At 41.0% G+C, this 17,944-nt stretch overlaps 1 protein-coding gene across 24 annotated transcripts in view; it reads left to right on the forward strand.

Moving 5' to 3' along the window:
* Positions 1 to 17,944, forward strand: part of LOC142402959 (adenomatous polyposis coli protein-like) — a 185,389-nt gene that overhangs the window by 129,279 nt on the left and 38,166 nt on the right. For 21 of the 24 annotated variants that reach the window (XM_075488939.1, XM_075488952.1, XM_075488937.1 and 18 more), the window contains one exon: positions 9,065 to 9,148. The exons of 2 other annotated variants lie outside the window; for them this stretch is intronic. In XM_075488939.1, coding sequence (XP_075345054.1) covers positions 9,065 to 9,148 — 84 coding nt within the window. Of the gene's footprint in view, positions 1 to 8,574; positions 8,686 to 9,064; positions 9,149 to 17,944 lie in introns of those variants that run through there. One more of the 24 variants, XM_075488959.1, reaches the window with a different exon arrangement.

Consider the following 17,944-nt stretch of genomic DNA (forward strand, 5'->3'; position numbering starts at 1 on the left):
AAAAGTGAGAAAACTCACGGGTTGAGATGAAGACAGTTTAATAAGTAAAGCAAAAGCTGTGCATGCAAGCAAAGCAAAACAAGGAATTCATTCACTACTTCCCATTGGCAGGCAGGTGTTCAGCCATCTCCAGGAAAGCAGGGCTACATCATGCATAATGGTTACTTGGGAAGACAAACACCATCACTCCGAACGTCCCCCCCTTCCTTCTTCTTCCCCCAGCTTTATATACTGAGCATGATGTCATATGGTATGGAATATCCCTTTGGTCAGTTGGGGTCAGCTGTCCCAGCTGTGTCCCCTCCCAACTTCTTGTGCACCTGGCAGAGCATGGGAAGCTGAAAAGACCTTGATTTAGTATAAGCACTACTTAGCAACAACTAAAACACCCCTGTATTATCAACACTGTTTTCAGCACAAATCCAAAACATAGCCCCATACTAGCTACTGTAAAGAAAATTAACTCTATCCCAGCCAAAACCAGGACAGCAAGTCTTGCTGATCACTCCTTGGTTCTCCAGTTGATGAATAAAACTTATGGATGGGAGCCAGGGGGTCTCGGTTGGTGCGATATTGCTGCCAGTGCACCATCATGGTAGCAGTCGGCACGTGCTTTTCTTTGACCCTCAGCAACCCCACAATGGAGGGATCTTCCAAGATGCCAGGCAAGGTAGAAAGCTGTTTAATCTTCTCTGTGTCCACGGTGGCTACACCAAAGGTCCACTGGTACCCCCTTTGGGTCCTTGAAATACCCTCTCCTGAGGTAGCCTATGCCAAGGATACACAGGGCCCCTGGGCTGGTCACAATAGGGTGCTTTTGCCACTTGTCCCCTGTTAAGCTCACCTCAGCCTCCAACAGAGATGTGGTGGGTTGACCTTGGCTGGCCACTAGGTGCCCACCAAGCCACTCTGTCACTCCCCCTCCGCAACTGGACAGGGAGAGAAAATACAACGAAAGGCTCGTGGGTCAAGATGAGGACAGGGAGATCAGTCAGCAATTACTGTCACAGAGAAAACAGGCTCGTCTTGGGGAAATTAATTTAATTTATTGCCAATCAAAATCAGAGTAGGATAATGAAAAATAAGAACAAATCTAAAAACACATTCCTCCTTCTTCCCACGCTCAACTTCACACCTGACTTCTCTACCTCTTCCCCCCGAGACACACAGGGGGATGGGAAATGAGGGTTGCGGTCAGTTCATCACATGTTATCTCTGCCACTCCTTCCTCCTCATGCTCTTCCCCTGCTCCAGTGTGGGGTCCCACCCATGGGAGACAGTCCTTCACGAACTGCTCCAACATGGGTCCTTTCCACAGGGTGTAGTCATTCAGAAATGGACTGCTCCAGCGTTGGTCCCCCGCGAGGTCACAGTTCCTGCCAGAAAACCTGCTCCAGCATGGGCTCCTCTCCATGGGGGCTGCAGTTCCTGCCAGGAGCCTGCTCCAACACAGGCTCTCCACAGGGTCATAGCTTCCCTCAGGGCGCATCGACCTGCTCTGGCGTGGGGTCCTCCACGGGCTGCAGGGTGGATATCTGCTCCACTGTGGACCTCCATGGGCTGCAGGGGGACAACCTGTGTCACCATGGTCTTCTACATGGGCTGCAGGGGAATCTCTGCTCCGGCGCCTGGAGCACCTCCTCCCCCTCCTTCTTCACTGACCTTGGTGTCTGCAGAGTTGTTTCTCACATATTCTCACTCCTCTCTCTCCCAGCTGCTGTTGCGCAGCATTTTTTACCCTTTCTTAAATGTTACCACAAAGGCGCCACCAGCTTTGCTGACTGGTTCAGCTTTGGCCAGTGGCAGTTCCATCTTGGAGCTGGCTGGAATTGGCTCTGTCCAACATGGGGGAAGCTTCTGGTGTCTTCTCACAGAAGCCACCCCTGTAGCCCCCCCTGCTACCAAAACCTTGCCACACAAACCCAATACAGGACAACTGTTGGGATCACCCTGTCACTCCAGAAATCCAGATGGATTTCCATGACCTTATACCCTGGTGGCATTAGGGTATGCTGTGCAGCAGTGTCCACCAAAGACTTGTACTCATTTGGGTCTGATGTGCCAGGCCATTGAATCCATATAGTGGAGTAAACCCAGTTCTCCCTTTCCTCTTCCTGGCCAGAGTCAGGGCCTCTCTATTCCTGGTCAGAGAATTCCTTACCTCACTCCTGTAATTGCAAACCAGAAGTCCATTCATCAGGAGCAGAAGTAGGATCAGCCCTTCTACTCTGGGGAATTGCTCAACATCAAACAGAGCAGTCATCTTCCTGGATGGACTCTTTTTGGATGCTGTTTTTTTCTTGCAGTTCACATGTGCGAGCTTCTAGGTTCAAGGTAGGTGCACCGTCCCAATTCCTCATGTCCTCCCTGTGGTCACACAGATAGAACCCACAGGGTGGCCCACAGTTCCCTTTCCCTTGAGCAGAAAAAGGCTGATTCTATACAGCATTCTTGAAAGTTGAGACACCACCCTGAGGGACAAGGAGGGAGATATTCACTTTGAATTGTTGGACCTGTTGGGACAGTTTTTCCATAGCTGAGACGCAGGCCCATAGTGTCGGGGAGGATGAGAGTTTCTCTTTGAATTGCGAGAGCTAGCAGGCCAGTTTATCCACAGTTGGTGCCTCAATGTCTGTCCAGTCCATTATCACCAGGGTGCTGGTGTGCAATGTCAGTGTGTTCCAGTACAGACTTCTACCACGTGGACTATGTGCACTAAATTTCATCCAGATCTTTGGAGGCCTGGTTGTTGTCCAGGTTGCTGTAGATAATCTCTACCACCACTAATTCCCTCAGATACTGTGCACCTCCCTCAGTGGTGGTCTACTTGCCTTGGTAGTTTACAACATCTTCCTTTGAGGGGTTACCTTACCTTCACGCTTGACAGGAGCCACCTTCAGAAGCTCTTATGCTTCCTTGCCCCTCTTATGATCCCTTTTCTGATTCCCCAGTCCCTAGCTAGGGATCCCATCTGCTGGACTTCCCTACTCTCTAATTCCTGACTATGGGCCCCAGTATCCCAGCATCAGAACAACCAGCTGATAATTCACTCGCCTGGCTGGTGGCTGTAATCTTTTTGCATATCTCACAGCTCACTCAGAGATAGGGACCGGGTGGTTTCCACCTCTTTTATGATTTATGTCTCTTCCCCCTCCTGTTCTTGTGACTGCTCTGCTGCAGAACAGGCTGCCTCTTCTGATTCTTCCTCATGCTCTCTCTCAGGAAGAGCATCTTCCTCCCTTACTAACTGGGTCAACCTCTGCTGCCATTGTTTCTTCTGGACTACAGAAGTGACTGTTAGATTTGAGGGTTGAGTCTGTGGCTTAGCCACAGCATCTGTTTGTATGTCCTCAGATCCAGAGACCCTCTCGCCCCCTTAAGGGTGCTGGACAGAGGCTCGGTAGGTGTAGGCCAGACCCCAACACAGTGTGAGAAGTTATGTCTTTGGTATAGACAAGGCATCCTTTCTTCAAGTGGTCTTCCACTTCAACGAGGTTCTGCTCCTGTTTGGGTGTGAAGTCCCAGACCATTGGAGGTGAAAACCTTTCTAGGCACTTACCCAAATTCTCCCCCACACTTTGCCGCCCATGACTCGACTGCCTCAGGGCACATCCCCTGTGTGGTGTTGGTTAACCTCAGGAAAAGCCAAAATCAGATTCATGGTGCACACCAATACAAGCGTTTTGGGATATTCAAGAAAATGAAGGGCCATTGCAACAATTGAGGAAACATCTACCCTGGAAGAAAAGAGGGGGGAGGTGCCATTCTTCATTTGTCCCACAAAGTGGCTCCCAGAGGAGAAAAGGAAAAAGGTGTAATTGTTAATTGTCTCCACAAAATGTACTGGGATAGCAGCAGTCCCAAATACCAGGTTAGGCTGAAGGCCAGTGCTTTTATCATAGCTCTCCCAGGAAAAGCAATAAAAAACAAGTGATGAACCACACAGCAAACAGTAAAAGGTGAAAGCAGCCATTAACAGGCACTGGAGTTTGATGTACAGCAAGAGAGGGAGCACACCACGGAGCAGGTGAGGGAACAAATAAATCAGTACTGAGAGCAAACAAGTCAACATTGTGACCAGCAACAGCAAGTAACAGCCGGCCAAGTAACACCTAAACAGCTATAACAGCTATGAATTCAGTCTAACACACTCCAATCAAATCTGTTGTTATCTTGAACCCCTCAAGCCCCACGTTGGGTGCCGAAAAGGACTGTTGTGGGTTGACCCTGGCCAGCAACTAAGCACCCACACAGCTGGTCGCTCGCTCACTCCCCACCACAGCAGGATGGGGGAGAAAATCAGAAGAGCAGAAGCGAGAAAAATTCGTAGGTTGAAATAAAGGCAGTTGAGTAAGTGAAGAGGGGGGAAAAATGGGGGAGGAAGCAAGTGATGCAAAGTCAATCGCCAGTCTCTGAGCAATGGCGACTTTGGAAAGACACACACACACACACACGATTTTATTGCTGAGCATGACATTGTATGGCTGTCTCGTCCCACTCGGTGGGTTGCAAGATGGGCGAATCTTTTCGATTCCCCGACGGTTTGTGTACCGACAAAAGCCAATCTCTGCTCCACAGAGCCGCGTGGTCAGTAGAGTCACGACAATGACTCAGAGGAACAGTCTGGCCAGCAACTTCATTAACTGGTGAATTCCACAAATGGACAGACTTAACAAACTGGCGAGCCCAATGAACGAACAGAGGCGATTTGGCAATGGAGCTATTTTCCAGGCAACCTGTCACAATTTATCCTACACTTGCATATATTGGAAGAGTAGAGGAAGAGAGAAGCAAGAAAAGGAAAGGAGAAGAGAGGAAGAAAGAGAAAGGAAAAGTATCACCACCCTTGGATCCTGCGATGGAGATGATGATGACGATGACAATGACAGACGTGACAATCCTCCAGTGGTGGGCACACGCGGGTTCCCTGGAGGGTGTGTCTTTTATAAGCTAATCCCCGCCTCCAGGTACGCCCCTTCAGGACTTACATGGTTCTTGTTCTAGAAAGTTCTGAATCTTCTGCACAGGCGCTGGGGGAGGGGGGTGGTCGCGAGGGGTCTCTTGGGCAGTTGCAAGCCCCTTAAACCCTGTGTGACCTCTGGCCATACATGGTAAAGTCCGGCAGAACCCGGAACCGCGCGTCCTCTGACTCGCTCTCCACGTCCCGCACGTCCCGGTCCCGGTCCCGGTCCTGGTCCCGCTCTCGCTCTCCCTCTCCCCCACCCCCACCCCCACCTGGTGCTCGCGGACCTGCCGTCGCCATGCAAATAGCGCCTCGCCTCGCCACAATGTTTGAGACATTAACTCTTTCAGTCTCTCACAATGGCATGGAATATCCCTTTGGTCATTGGAATCAGCTGTCCTGGCTGCGTCTCCTCCCAACTTCTCGCCCACCCCCAGCCTACTCGCTTTGTGGGGGCAGAGTGAGAAACAGAGAAGGCCTTGACACTGTGTAAGCACTGTTCAGCGATAGCTAAAACACTGGTGTGTTATCTACACTGTTTTGGTCACAGATCTAAACCACAGCACCATAGGGGCTGCTATGAACAAAATTAACTCCATCCCAGCCAGACCCAGTACACCTGGACTCTTGCACAGATCAAGATTTCAGCACTGTTAGATTTGTACATTTGTCTTGATTGTAAATGTAATGCAGACCAACCCATTAATAATTTTCTCTACTTTTTATGTTATATTTTTATTTGAAGAAAAGATTATCCATGTTTTTAAAACAAAGTATTTTAAAGCAAAATTCTATTCCTTTTTTTTATTTTTTAGTAAGTGATTATTTTTCTGTCACTGTGAAGAGAAGAATTTTTTTTGTTAGGATTCTTACTAGGGCAGTGAAATCCAAATAATTTCTAATTTTAAATGTTAAGATACTTTATCCATAGATCTTATAGTGATGGTTAAATTTAATAAAATAAATAAGAATATACTATGAACAAATAGGAATAAAAAGTGATGTTTCTTGTATAGATTTTAAAGTTAAAACCATTCCTAAATGCAGATACTTGTGAGTTCATTCCTAGTCATGCAAAATCACAAGTAATCAAATGACATTGTTAAGTAATGTAAAAATAGACAGCATTCACATAAAGCAGAGCACTGAGATGTTTTCTTATTTTATTTAATAATAAATTAAATAAAATATTTGTATAAAATTATTATAATTAAAATTATTATTAAATGATTGTTTATTTAATATTTTTCTAATTATGTAGTTTAGAACCATTTGTCTTCTATAATATTAAACTGTTTGACTTTTTAATCATAGAATCATAGTATCATAGAATGGTTTGGGTTGGAAGGGCCCTTTACAGGTCATCTAGTCCAACCCTCCCTGCAATGAGCAGGGACATCTTCAACTAGATCAGGTTGCTCAGAGCCCCGTCCAACCTGGCCTTGAATGTTTCCAGGGATGGGGCATCCACAACCTCTCTGGGCAACCTGTTCCAGTGTTTCACCGCCCTCATCGTAAAAAATTTCTTCCTTATATCTAGTCTAAATCTGTCCTCTTTTAGTTTAAAACCATTACCCCTCATTCTATCGCAACAGGCCCTGCTAAAAAGTCTGTCCCCATCTTTCTTATAAGCCCCCTTTAAGTACTGAAAGGCTGCAATAAGGTCTCCCCAGAGCCTTCTCTTCTCCAGGCTGAACAACCCCAACTCTCTCAGCCTTTCCTCATAGGAGAGGTGTTCCAGCCCTCTGATCATTTTTGTGGCCCTCCTCTGGCCCCGCTCCAACAGGTCCATGTCTTTCTTGTCTTCTGGGACCCCAGAGCTGGACGCAGTACTCCAGGTGGGGTCTCACCAGAGCGGAGTAGAGGGGCAGAATCACCTCCCTCGACCTCCAGGCCATGCAAATCCGAGGTCCCTTGTAAGATACCCACTAATATGGACATTTTCTTGATGTTTTTTGCCTTTCCCTTATCATCTTAATCTAAGTCAAGCTCAGCATTATTCCTACTGCTATGTTTTGTTATTTTGCGTTTACATAGCAAAAAGTATAATTTGTCTTCATTCAGTGATTTACTGGCTTTAGGCTCATTTCAGATTCATTATTGAACAAATTAAATTAGGTTCTTAGAGTTTTGATTGTTGTTCATCAAACTTCATTTTTGATTGTTGTTGATTGTTGTTCATCAGACTGTATTCCTCTACTGTTGTATGTTTGTCTTTGAACCGTAAACCCTTTGGGGCAGGAAATACGTTCTTTTTTCTGCTTGTACAGTGTTTTGTGCAAAATGGTTGATGCTTCTCCTCAAGTCCCCTATAATACATAATGAATAAGCAGAGAGAAGAATGTTCTGATGTTTAAATCTCTGGACTAAAATTTGGGAGATATGGACTGAATTGTTGTCCTTTTGAGAACTTCATCATTGATACTGGACAAATCATGTAATCTTTACTTGTTTTTCTTCTGAAAAAAAAAAAATCCCTGCTTTTAGTTGTATATATACATATACTCAGTTTCTCTCAACGCCCTTTATGAAATAAATTACTGGTTAAACAGAAAGAAACTCAGTTTGGGGAAAATTTAAGTCATTCTTAAAGACAAAAAGGAGAGGTGTTATGTCAGTCGTGCATCACCTCACCAATGTATAGTTATTCCCAGTAATATATTTTTATCTTTCTAATACTTAAGAATTTCCTGATCCAAGAGAGAAGGGGAATGAATTATCTGTCTGCCTCGTGTTGTGCTGAGGCTTCTGTGTATGTAGCTTTCAAATTTTATTGGCCTTTTTTTTCTGATACTTTGCTTTACAGATAAATATCTAATTTATAATTTACTATTTGTAACTCCACTAAGTGTTGGTGTTTAGGATGCTTTTCCCACAGCTTATTATCCTGCATGTTTTAAAAATTCATTCTGTTCTTTGTGATTATATTTTTTATGTGTTTCTAAAATTTCTAGATTATATTGTGTTTCTATTACAGTTTACAAGTGTATTTGGCATTTGCAGCTTTTTAAAAAGTTTATCTTATTTCCATTTTCAGATTATAAAAATGTTAAATAAGGCTGGTTATAATGCTGATCCTTGCAGTGTCCACTAGATTCACAAAGCCTTTCCTCTTTTAGTATAGCACTGTAAATGTTATTCAGGTAAAATGATGAGGATTTTTTTTTAAACTGTGCGTTCATTTTTTAAGCTATCCATCATACAAAAAAAAATCCTATTTAATCAGTTCAGTGTTTTGTTTCTGTCCTGATATTATTGGGCTAATTATTTTCTGCCCACTTTTAAAGTCAAATAATGTCAATTTATTAGCAAGCTGATAGAGGGATATATCACTTATTGCATTCACTTATTGTTTCATAGATTCATAATGCATCCTGTGCTCCACAGTATAACTTACATGGAGTATATGTATCCTGTGTTCAGTTTTTCAACATTCCATTTACTAACCACAGAATGATTGCAGTGGGAAGTGTCGATATAGCTATAAAAGACTCGCATCAGAAATATCTATAAAATCCCAGACAAACCAAAGAAGCAGTATGTAGTTTTCTTTTTACTAACCCTGTATATTCTTTGGAATTTGTAGGAACAGAAAATATTCAGAGGCTGTGCATAGGCAAATTTCCCAAATCATCATAGTAACTGAAAATAATCGAAGACATTCGGGATTTTATACTTTCAAAACACTCTGCAAATATAAATCTCTCTCAAATCTCTGTAAGGCAAGTAGAAGTCTAACATTTGAGATGAAAATGAAATAATTTGCTAAAAACCTGCATAGAATGTCAGTTTCAGAAATAGGAAAATTGTGCAAGTTTACTGAAATGTTTTTCTATACCTGGGCTTGTACTGTGTGACAATCTAATATTATATCCAAATTAGTGTCAGTTTTATTAAAAACCCAACTACCCATTATTTTTTGAATGTTTGCAATCATGCCTGTTTTTTTATTGTCAAGAACATTTGTGGAATTACCACATGAACAAAGTAGTTCTGTTTTGCAGTCAGCTATATTTGTAATGAACTGTTCTCATTGTCATTCTGTACAGTAAGTATAAAGAATTTTTTTTAAAATAAAACATGAAAATACATTCATTTCAGGTAAGGGTGATGAGGATTCAACAAATAGAGAAGGACATTCTTTGTATACGACAGCTCCTGCAATCACAAGCAGCTGAAGCAGAGGTTAGTGAGCAATTTCTTGCCTTCTTTTGATTAGAATATGTATCTTTTTAAAAAAGCAAATCTACTTAAATGAGTATATTGGTGGGCAGCATTATTTGTATCAGCAAGTGATGTCGTGGTTCATAAATTAGTCAATATTCATAGGCTGTAGTTGCCTTGGGAATAAAATTTGGTAGCATGTTACTTGCTCTGTTAGCAATGAACTGAGGGTGGAAAACTTGGAATATTCTTTATGCTACTGTTGAATTTTAATCAATAATTATATATCAGTTAAAAGTTTAACTAGCAATTTCAATAAAAAGGTCAAAGTGCAATGTATTATAAAGGCTGAGCATTGGTTTTAGCAAATAATTATAACAGTTTTGCATGTCTTTCTAAATATGAATCTGTGATAAGCAGCTTCATGGTTTGCTTATCTTTTGAGATAAGAAAAAAAGGGCGAATACAGTTTCTGTCAGACTTCATTGGAGAAGCCTTGCGTGTTTTTAGTGTTTAAGTATTTGGTTCTATATTAAGAAGTACAAGATAGTTTCCTGTAAATGGCAAAGTCCATAATAGTAATTGTCATTAACAAAAACTGCACTCACAGTGGAAATTAATTTACGAGCTCAACTCTTTCTCATACTTGTAAATTAACTATAAATTGTATGTTAGACATGAATATTTTATTGTTTGTCTTTGCCCAAAATAACAACTGTGAAAGTTCAGGGCAACTTTTGAATTATTAAGGGATAGAGATTTTCCCACTGTAGAAAATAAATTATTTCACAATTCCAGTTTTTGGGGGAAAATCTGGTATTATAAGTGAAGCTGACAGTAGTGTGTATAATTAAAGTTGTCTAGTCTTTTGACATGTTAGCCAGTCCAGCTGCAATTTTGTTTGATTTATGCCCTTGATTGCTGCTTTTAAAAATCGCTAAACATTTTGGAGAATTAAATTATCAGTTTATTTTCCTAACCTTTTCATTTAATTCTGTTAGCACGCTTACTCGTGGTAAAACACGGATTTGATTTTTTGGAGGAAGTGACTTTTGCTTTCATAGTAAAATGTTTCCTAGTTTGGTTTGTATAAGTCTCCTAAAATCGGACTAGCAGACTTGCACAGTTGCATTAAGCAACTGAATTAAATGACAATAGCATTGGGCTTTGTGGTCTGAACAGTAATGGAGTCTGACAAGATGTTATAAAAGAAAGCTTTATTGAGGCAGTAGGAAAGATGAGCAACAATGCACCCATATGGTGACTCACCCAATCACTGACAGCAAATGCAGGATCATAAGCGATACCCTGGCTCCGGTGGACTGCCAGGGACGCTTGGTGTCCGGGTCATCTGGCAGCAACAGCCAATCGTGGAAATGCCTTTTGACTGCAGTAAGAGTCACGCCATCTCTTGGCTCCACCAATGGCAGTGTGATTTGAGAGAATCGTACCTTACATGAATAATGTGGGTGGCATCCCGCCTATGCTGCCGATGTCAGTCAGGGGGCAGGGTGCCAGGAGGCAGCGTGTCAGGCTTCCGGTTTCCTAATAAAACTTTTATGTTGTATGGATAGAAATTGTTGCAGAGGTATATAGCAACCACAGGGAAGGTGCAATCTGGTAGATGTCAGAAATACGCAATTATAAGATTTAATCTCTAGTTTTGTTATGAAATTAAACTCTGTGCATTTCATAAGTAATTTTTAGCAAAATTACATATCTTTCCTCCCTTTCTCAAGTAACATTAATTGAGCGGATACAGTAGATTGCATCTATTAAAGCTTGTTTCTAAAGTAACGAGCTCCTCCATTAGCTATAAACCTTTTCTGAATTAATATATTTGAATGTCAAGTATGTAGTCTGGAGACAACTTTATTCTTCAAGCAGAAAAAGAAACTAGGATTCTTTTTCTCCAGCAGTCATTTGTCAATGGTTTACAAAAAGTTTTAACATCCTTTTTACTGAGCTGTTTTCTCTGCATCTCGGATAATAGCCTCTTCCTATTAGCAGACATTCTTTTAAGGCAAATCATGCTGATTAGTACTTTGGATTTTAAAGGTATTTGTTACTGACCTGGCCAGTGACCAGTGTGGATTGATAAGGTTACCTATGATGGTATTTCTGTTTTCCCAGATGGTGTAAGACATACTTATTTTTAAATAAAGCAAAAATATGTTAAAAATAATAAAATTGCTTAGTACTGAAAAGTTAGCAGTGTAAAACAACATAGCCTCCTTTAGTGTAAATATGATGCACTTGTTAAATACACTTAGTCTTTACCACACAGTATGTAGGACTTGGCTAAATTCAGGGCATTGAATAGAAGGCAAATTGGACAGTGATAAGAAAAGAGAGGATACTCTTCTGTCTTTACAAGCCTAGGACTATAGTCCAGGAAGGTCAGGGTCTTGTCCATGTTCTGCCATGGACTTTTAGTGAGCAATATTATTACAGTATAATTTTTTATTTTCAGATAACTATACAAGATGTAATTTTCTCTAAAATCAGTGGTACTCTTGTCATGTGACATTTAGACAGAGGTGCCCATCTTTATTTCAGAATGAAAATATATTTCATTTACATTTTTTTGTTCCACCATTCAATATTAAAGTTGATGCATCTTTTCAGTAAGATGAGAGGGAAGCACAAAAATTACCAATCTAATGTACAGGGTTTCTCTGCATAGAATGTCTGGTTTGTTATTGGACAAATATAATTAGTATAGTTTTCAAAACAATTTGAGGATATTTTCAAAAAACATGTTATGAAAGCTTTCAAAATGCTTCTGAACAAAAACTCCCAATTTATTATTAGTGATCTGATTTATATTTATTTATTTACTCTAAGTTTAGAGAGAAGTTGGACTTAAAATCTGTAATTAATTCTGATGGGATCATAGTTAGGGATAAGGAAATCAACTGTCACCTATGGTGGTAACTATGTTGTCACCATCAGGTGATAAAATTGCCTTTTTACCACCTAACAAACTGTTTCAATCAATGTATGAGGAGGTCACAGTTGACTAAAATGACACTGATAACTTTTGGAGGTAAAATTGTAAAATGAGGCATCTGTGCATGCACACCACTGTGAAAGCAGTTCACTATCACATTATCAAACAGCTGTCAGCTTCCTTAGTAGGGAAACTAAGCAATTCAACAGTTGAAAGTCCTTTCTCTGTGCCTTTACCACATACTGCCTTACAACCTCCCTATAGTTGCATTTGAGTGTGCAACAAACACCTCATTCATATCTGCTCCCTTGACATCTCCTCAGATTGCAGTCCAGTAGTGTGGACGCAGTTCTGGAAATAAACTTTGGTAGAGAAGAGTAAATATTATACCACATAAAGCTAGTCTGATGACGAGTTTCAGAAAAGGGATGGGGATACATTTTGAAGAGCAATTTGGTGGGGACCTGTGTACAGGTGTTTAAAAAGTTGTAGGGTAGTGCTGAAAGGAGAAGAATGAGTTGGTCAGCAAATTGAGGAGGTACACAGCCTCAGGGAGAAGGTAATTTACTGGCAGAGAAGTACTATAAGATATGGTACTCTATTTTAAGAGAAGAATTTTACTAATGTTCAGAATTAGTTAAATATGTGTGATATTGTAGTACAAGTGGTATGAACTTAGTCTGAATAGCCTTAAATAATTGACTGCTGTGTTACTGTTGCTTTCTCTCATTACAAAATTTTTCTCTCTTATTCTGGAAAAAATATCACAGTATTTTAGACTCACCTCAAGGACTCAAAGAGTAGTTTTTGTCTCAGTTCTTCACTCCAGTCCTTTCTCTTATTTGGCCTCTGAATACATGGAAATTCTTTAATATATCAAAATTTTCTTGTGGTGTGTCCTATCAATAAAGCTTCTGGAAGGGTTGGTTGTACATTTACACATTTTAAGAAAGAGTTAACAGGGTACCGGTGGTTAAGGGGGGAGTAACTACACACCTATTAATGCTACATAGGTGACTTCACGAGACTTCTAGTATATACTTTGTGAGATTTTCATAAGGTTTGCAATCCACTATAGAGTTAGATCCCTCCAAAGACAGAATGTTTGGCTGTCAGGTACGAATCTGAAATTGCATTAAAAAAACCCAAACCCCACAACAATTTCTTAGCAAGTATTTCATAGGGTGTTTTAATTTGTTATAGTGGTCCAGGCCTTTCTATCATAATATCTGTCATTTGAAATATGTGAAGTGTTTCCATTAAACAGTGTTGCTGCAGATAATTTATTCTGTTCAGAGATTACACTCAGCAAACTTTAAACTATTTTGATAAAGCACTGTGATGGATAGGAGTTCTCTTGATAATTTGACTTACAAGATTTTTTTTCTCCTTTATGACTTAACTGTAACAAAATTTTTTCAATCTTATGGTTTCTTGGTTTTGTTCATTACATTATTCTCTTGATCTTACCATGTTCTTTCTTACACCTGTATGTATATAGGTTTTGTATGTACTATGAAGTTATGGTGAAATAAACATTTTTTGGTACCTAAGAAAATAATAGTTTATCTGCAGTTTTCAACACACAGAAAATAATAAGGCACAGGAATATTGTGAAAAAAAAAAAGTCTTTTGCCTTAAAAAGCCATTATTCCTAATAAATACACAAGGGACTACTTTTGCAACTCATTTTTACAAAGTATTAAGTAAAATTATTTTTAATTGGTTATCTTAGCAAAAAGAATCAAGGCTTACTATTCTTGCAAATGTCACACCAAGAGATTTGTCTTTTTTCTACTAGTAAATACAGGGAAATTAACAATTGACAAGTGATAGTTCTTGTTTACTTTAAAAGCATTTAGAGCATAGTGACAAGATGGGGGGAGCCTATCTTCCTGTAATAGGCACTTGCAGTCTTTCACCATTTTGCTACAAAAGCAAACAAGCATACTCAGTAACTTAAAAACTTTGGTCCTAGTTTTGTAGTGGGATGCTAGAATTCAGGAATGACAGAGGGGCTCTAAACCCAGCTAATGCCTCCTGAGAATGAACGCTTTTATAATTTAAATGAACAACTACAGAGAAAGAGGTTTCTTCAGAAAGCAGAGAGAAAGGGAGATTGTAATAAGATTTACAGTATTTCAGTTTCACCAAGCCCTTGCAGATAAATCATGAGAAATAGTTTTCCTCCCTGCATCTAGCAATTTCACTTTGGCTTGAAAGATTCCACTTTGGAGCTTTCAAGAGGGAAATTTAGAAAGAAAAAGTCTATTCATAGAATGAGCTTTCTTAGGAGAAAAAAAGATACACTAAAGTATGAACGTGTCCCATAGACTAAGCTCAAGGCAAGGCTTTTCCGAAACCAATTGTATTGGGTCTGGCTGGGATGGAGTTAACTTTCCCCATAGCAGCCCTCATAGTGCTGTACTTTGTATTTGTAGCTAGAAAGGTGTTGATAACACATCCATGTTTTATCTACTGCTGAGTAGTGCTTGCACAGCATCAAGGCTGTCTGTCCAACCACCACCCCTGCCCCCAAAGGCCAGTAGGCTGGGGGTGGGCAAGAGGTTGGCAGGGAACATAGCTGGAACAGCTGATCCAAACTGACTGACTGATATTCCATACCATATGACATGCTCAGCAATAAAAGCTAAGAGAAAGGAGGAGGAGTAAAGGGGGGCGTTCATTATGAAGGTGTTTGTCTTCTGAAGCAACCACTACGCATACTGATGCCCTACTTCCCAGGAAGTGGCTGGACATCACTTGCTGATGGGAAGTAGAGAAAAAATCTTTTTGCTTTGCTTTGCTTACACATGTGGCCTTTGCTTTTCTTATTAAACTGCTTTTATCTCGACCCACAAGTTTTTCATCTTACTTTCTCCCCTGTCCTGCTGAGGAGGGGGAGTGAGAGAGCAGCATGGTGGGCACCTGGCATCCAGCCAAGGTCAATCCACCACACCAATGTTAATATTTCCTGTGCACTTTACAGTCATCACATTGCATGTATGAGATTTTGTTATTCATCCATTTCAGGGATGATTAAATGAGAACTTCTGTAAGGCCTCTTCATGCAAGAGTACACAGCCAGCTTCTGAGATAACAGAATCATAGTTCATTCGTTCTGCTTCACAGTTCTTCAAAAATCATGTCACAGAATTGGTCGTTCTGTTTAATGCACTGGACCTGTGTGCCATTCTCTAGATGCTGTACCACATGTAGAGATTACAGTCTGTTGTTGTTTACATTCTGTGGTTCTTTAGCTGATGTGGTTGATAGCCTATATATTTTCATCCACAAGTCCTACCTTCAGTGTTAAAAGATAATGCAAAGAAGGGGCTTACTTGTAGTGGTTATGCTATCTTTATAACCACTAACTCACAGACTGAGATGAATATTATTTACCACAATGTTATATATATATATATATATATATATATATATATATATATATAAAATATATAAAATATATTTGAGTCATGCTTATGTGTATGTCTGTATGTGTGTGTGTATATATATATATATAAATAGAATAGAATAGAGTAGAATAGTTCCAGTTGGAAGGTACCTACAATGATCATCTAGTCCAACTGCCTGACCACTTCAGGGCTGACCAAAAGTTAAAGCATGTTATTAAGGGCATTGTCCAAATGCCTCTTAAACACTGACAGGCATGGGGCATTGACCACCTCCCTAGGAAGCCTGTTCCAGTGTTTGACCATCCTCTCGATAAGGAAATGCTTCCTAATGTCCAGTCTAAACCTCCCCTGGCACAGCTTTGAACCATTCCCACACATCCTGTCACTGGATACCAGGGAGAAGAGATCAGCACCTCCCCCTCCACTTCCCCTCCTCAGGAAGCTGTAGAGAGCAATGAGGTCGCCCCTCAGCCTCCTTTTCTCCAAACTAGACAAACCCAGAGTCCTCAGCTGCTCCTCATAGGACATGCCTTCCAGCCCTTTCACCAGCTTTGTTGCCCTCCTCTGGACACATTCAAGGACCTTCACATCCTTCTTAAATTGTGGGGCCCAGAACTGCACACAGTACTCAAGGTGGGGCTGCACCAACACTAAATACAGCAGGATAATCACCTCTTTTGACCGGCTGGTTATGCTGTGCTTAAATGCACCCTAGAATGCAGTTTGCCCTCTTGGCTGCCAGGGCACACTGCTGACTCATATTGAGCCTACTGTCAACCACCATCCCCAGATCCTTTTCTGCAGGGCTGCTCTCCAGCTGCTCCTCTCCCAATCTATACTTGTGCCCGGCATTACTCCGTCCCAGGTGCAGACTCTGGCACTTGGGCCTCTTAAATTTCATGCCACTGATGATTGCCCAATGCTCCAATCTATCTAGATCCCTCTGCAAGGCCTCTTGTCTCTCGAGAGAGTCAACAGCACCTCCCAGTTTGGTATCATCAGCAAACTTGCTAATGGTGCATTCAACTCCTGCCTCCAGATCATTGATAAAAATATTGAACAGAACTGGCCCTAGAATTGAGCCCTGAGGAACACCGCCGGTGACCGGTCACCACCCAGATGTAGCCCCATTCACTACAACCCTCTGAGCCCTGCCGTTCAGCCAGTTCTTCACCCAGCGCACCGTGAACCCGCTCATCCCACAGTTGGACAACTTGTCCAGATGGACGCTGTGAGGGACAGTATCAAAAGCCTTACTAAAATCCAGAAAAACTACATCCACCGCCTTCCCTTCATCCACTAGGCAGGTGACCTCATTGTAGAAGGATATTAAGGTAGTTAAACAGGACTTTCCCTTTGTGAACCCACGTTGACTGTGCCTGATGATTGCATTGTCCTTTAAATGCCTTTCGATAGCACCCAGTATGATCTTCTCCATAATTTTTCCAGGTCCTGAGGTTAGACTAACAGGTCTGTAGTTTCCTAGGTCTTCCCTCACGCCCTTCTTGTAAATTGGAAGACTCTCAAGACAAATAGAAGAAGTAGAAGAATCAGTTTTCAATAAATACCAATTATCTGCTGGCTGTGTGTTATTAACTCCTTTGGGTCCGTATCCACAAAGTGAACAGCTTTTCACTTCAAATTACTCCAGTAACGAAAGTGGTAAAAACTCTTTTCTGTGAACTTCAAGGTTTCACATTCAAGACCTGGTGATGACTCATGTGACAGTAAAGTATGTGCTTGTTTATACATGTCATGACCACAAACATGCATTTAAGGTGAGGTGAACCCTGGTAGTAACTGTAAATAATTTCTTTATAATTATAAATTATTTGGGGTGTTATGTTGACTACTTTTTGTCATGGCGTACTTTTGAGAGCTTTTTCTGGAAATGGGAAGCCACCTCTTTCATAAATAGCATGTAGTAAACAAAAAACTTATGTAACTGGGAAGAGAAGGACAGAGATTGTAGGAGAGAGTTCTGCTTATATTGTCATGGAATGAAATAGATCCCTGTTTGTTCTCTAGATGCATCAAAACGATTTCAGAAATGACTCCCCCCCCACTCCTCAGGCCCCAAACCCAGAACTGTTCTTGGAAGAATAAGATATAAATAGCATCAACTGGGCGACACAGTGATTCAGAGCCTTGCTAATGAACAGTTCAGCTTTTCACCTCTAGATACTTTGAATGCTACATTCTTAATGGGATTAAAAATTATTGTTATCTAATGACTGTTTGGAAAGTTCTGTCCTGTGTTATATTGGAGGCTTAGATCTAGATTTTATGTCAAACTCATCACTTCACTTCACTATACTATACTATACTATACTATACTATACTATACTCAAGATTGTAAGTACTTTGAGACAGGGAGAGTCCTTATATTGTATTCAGCGCATAGTACAACAGGGCTTATCTTGACTGGGTCCTACTGTTGTATTGGGA

This window comes from Mycteria americana (genome assembly GCF_035582795.1).
Source record: "Mycteria americana isolate JAX WOST 10 ecotype Jacksonville Zoo and Gardens chromosome Z unlocalized genomic scaffold, USCA_MyAme_1.0 Scaffold_18, whole genome shotgun sequence".
In the NCBI taxonomy this organism is placed as follows: domain Eukaryota; kingdom Metazoa; phylum Chordata; class Aves; order Ciconiiformes; family Ciconiidae; genus Mycteria; species Mycteria americana.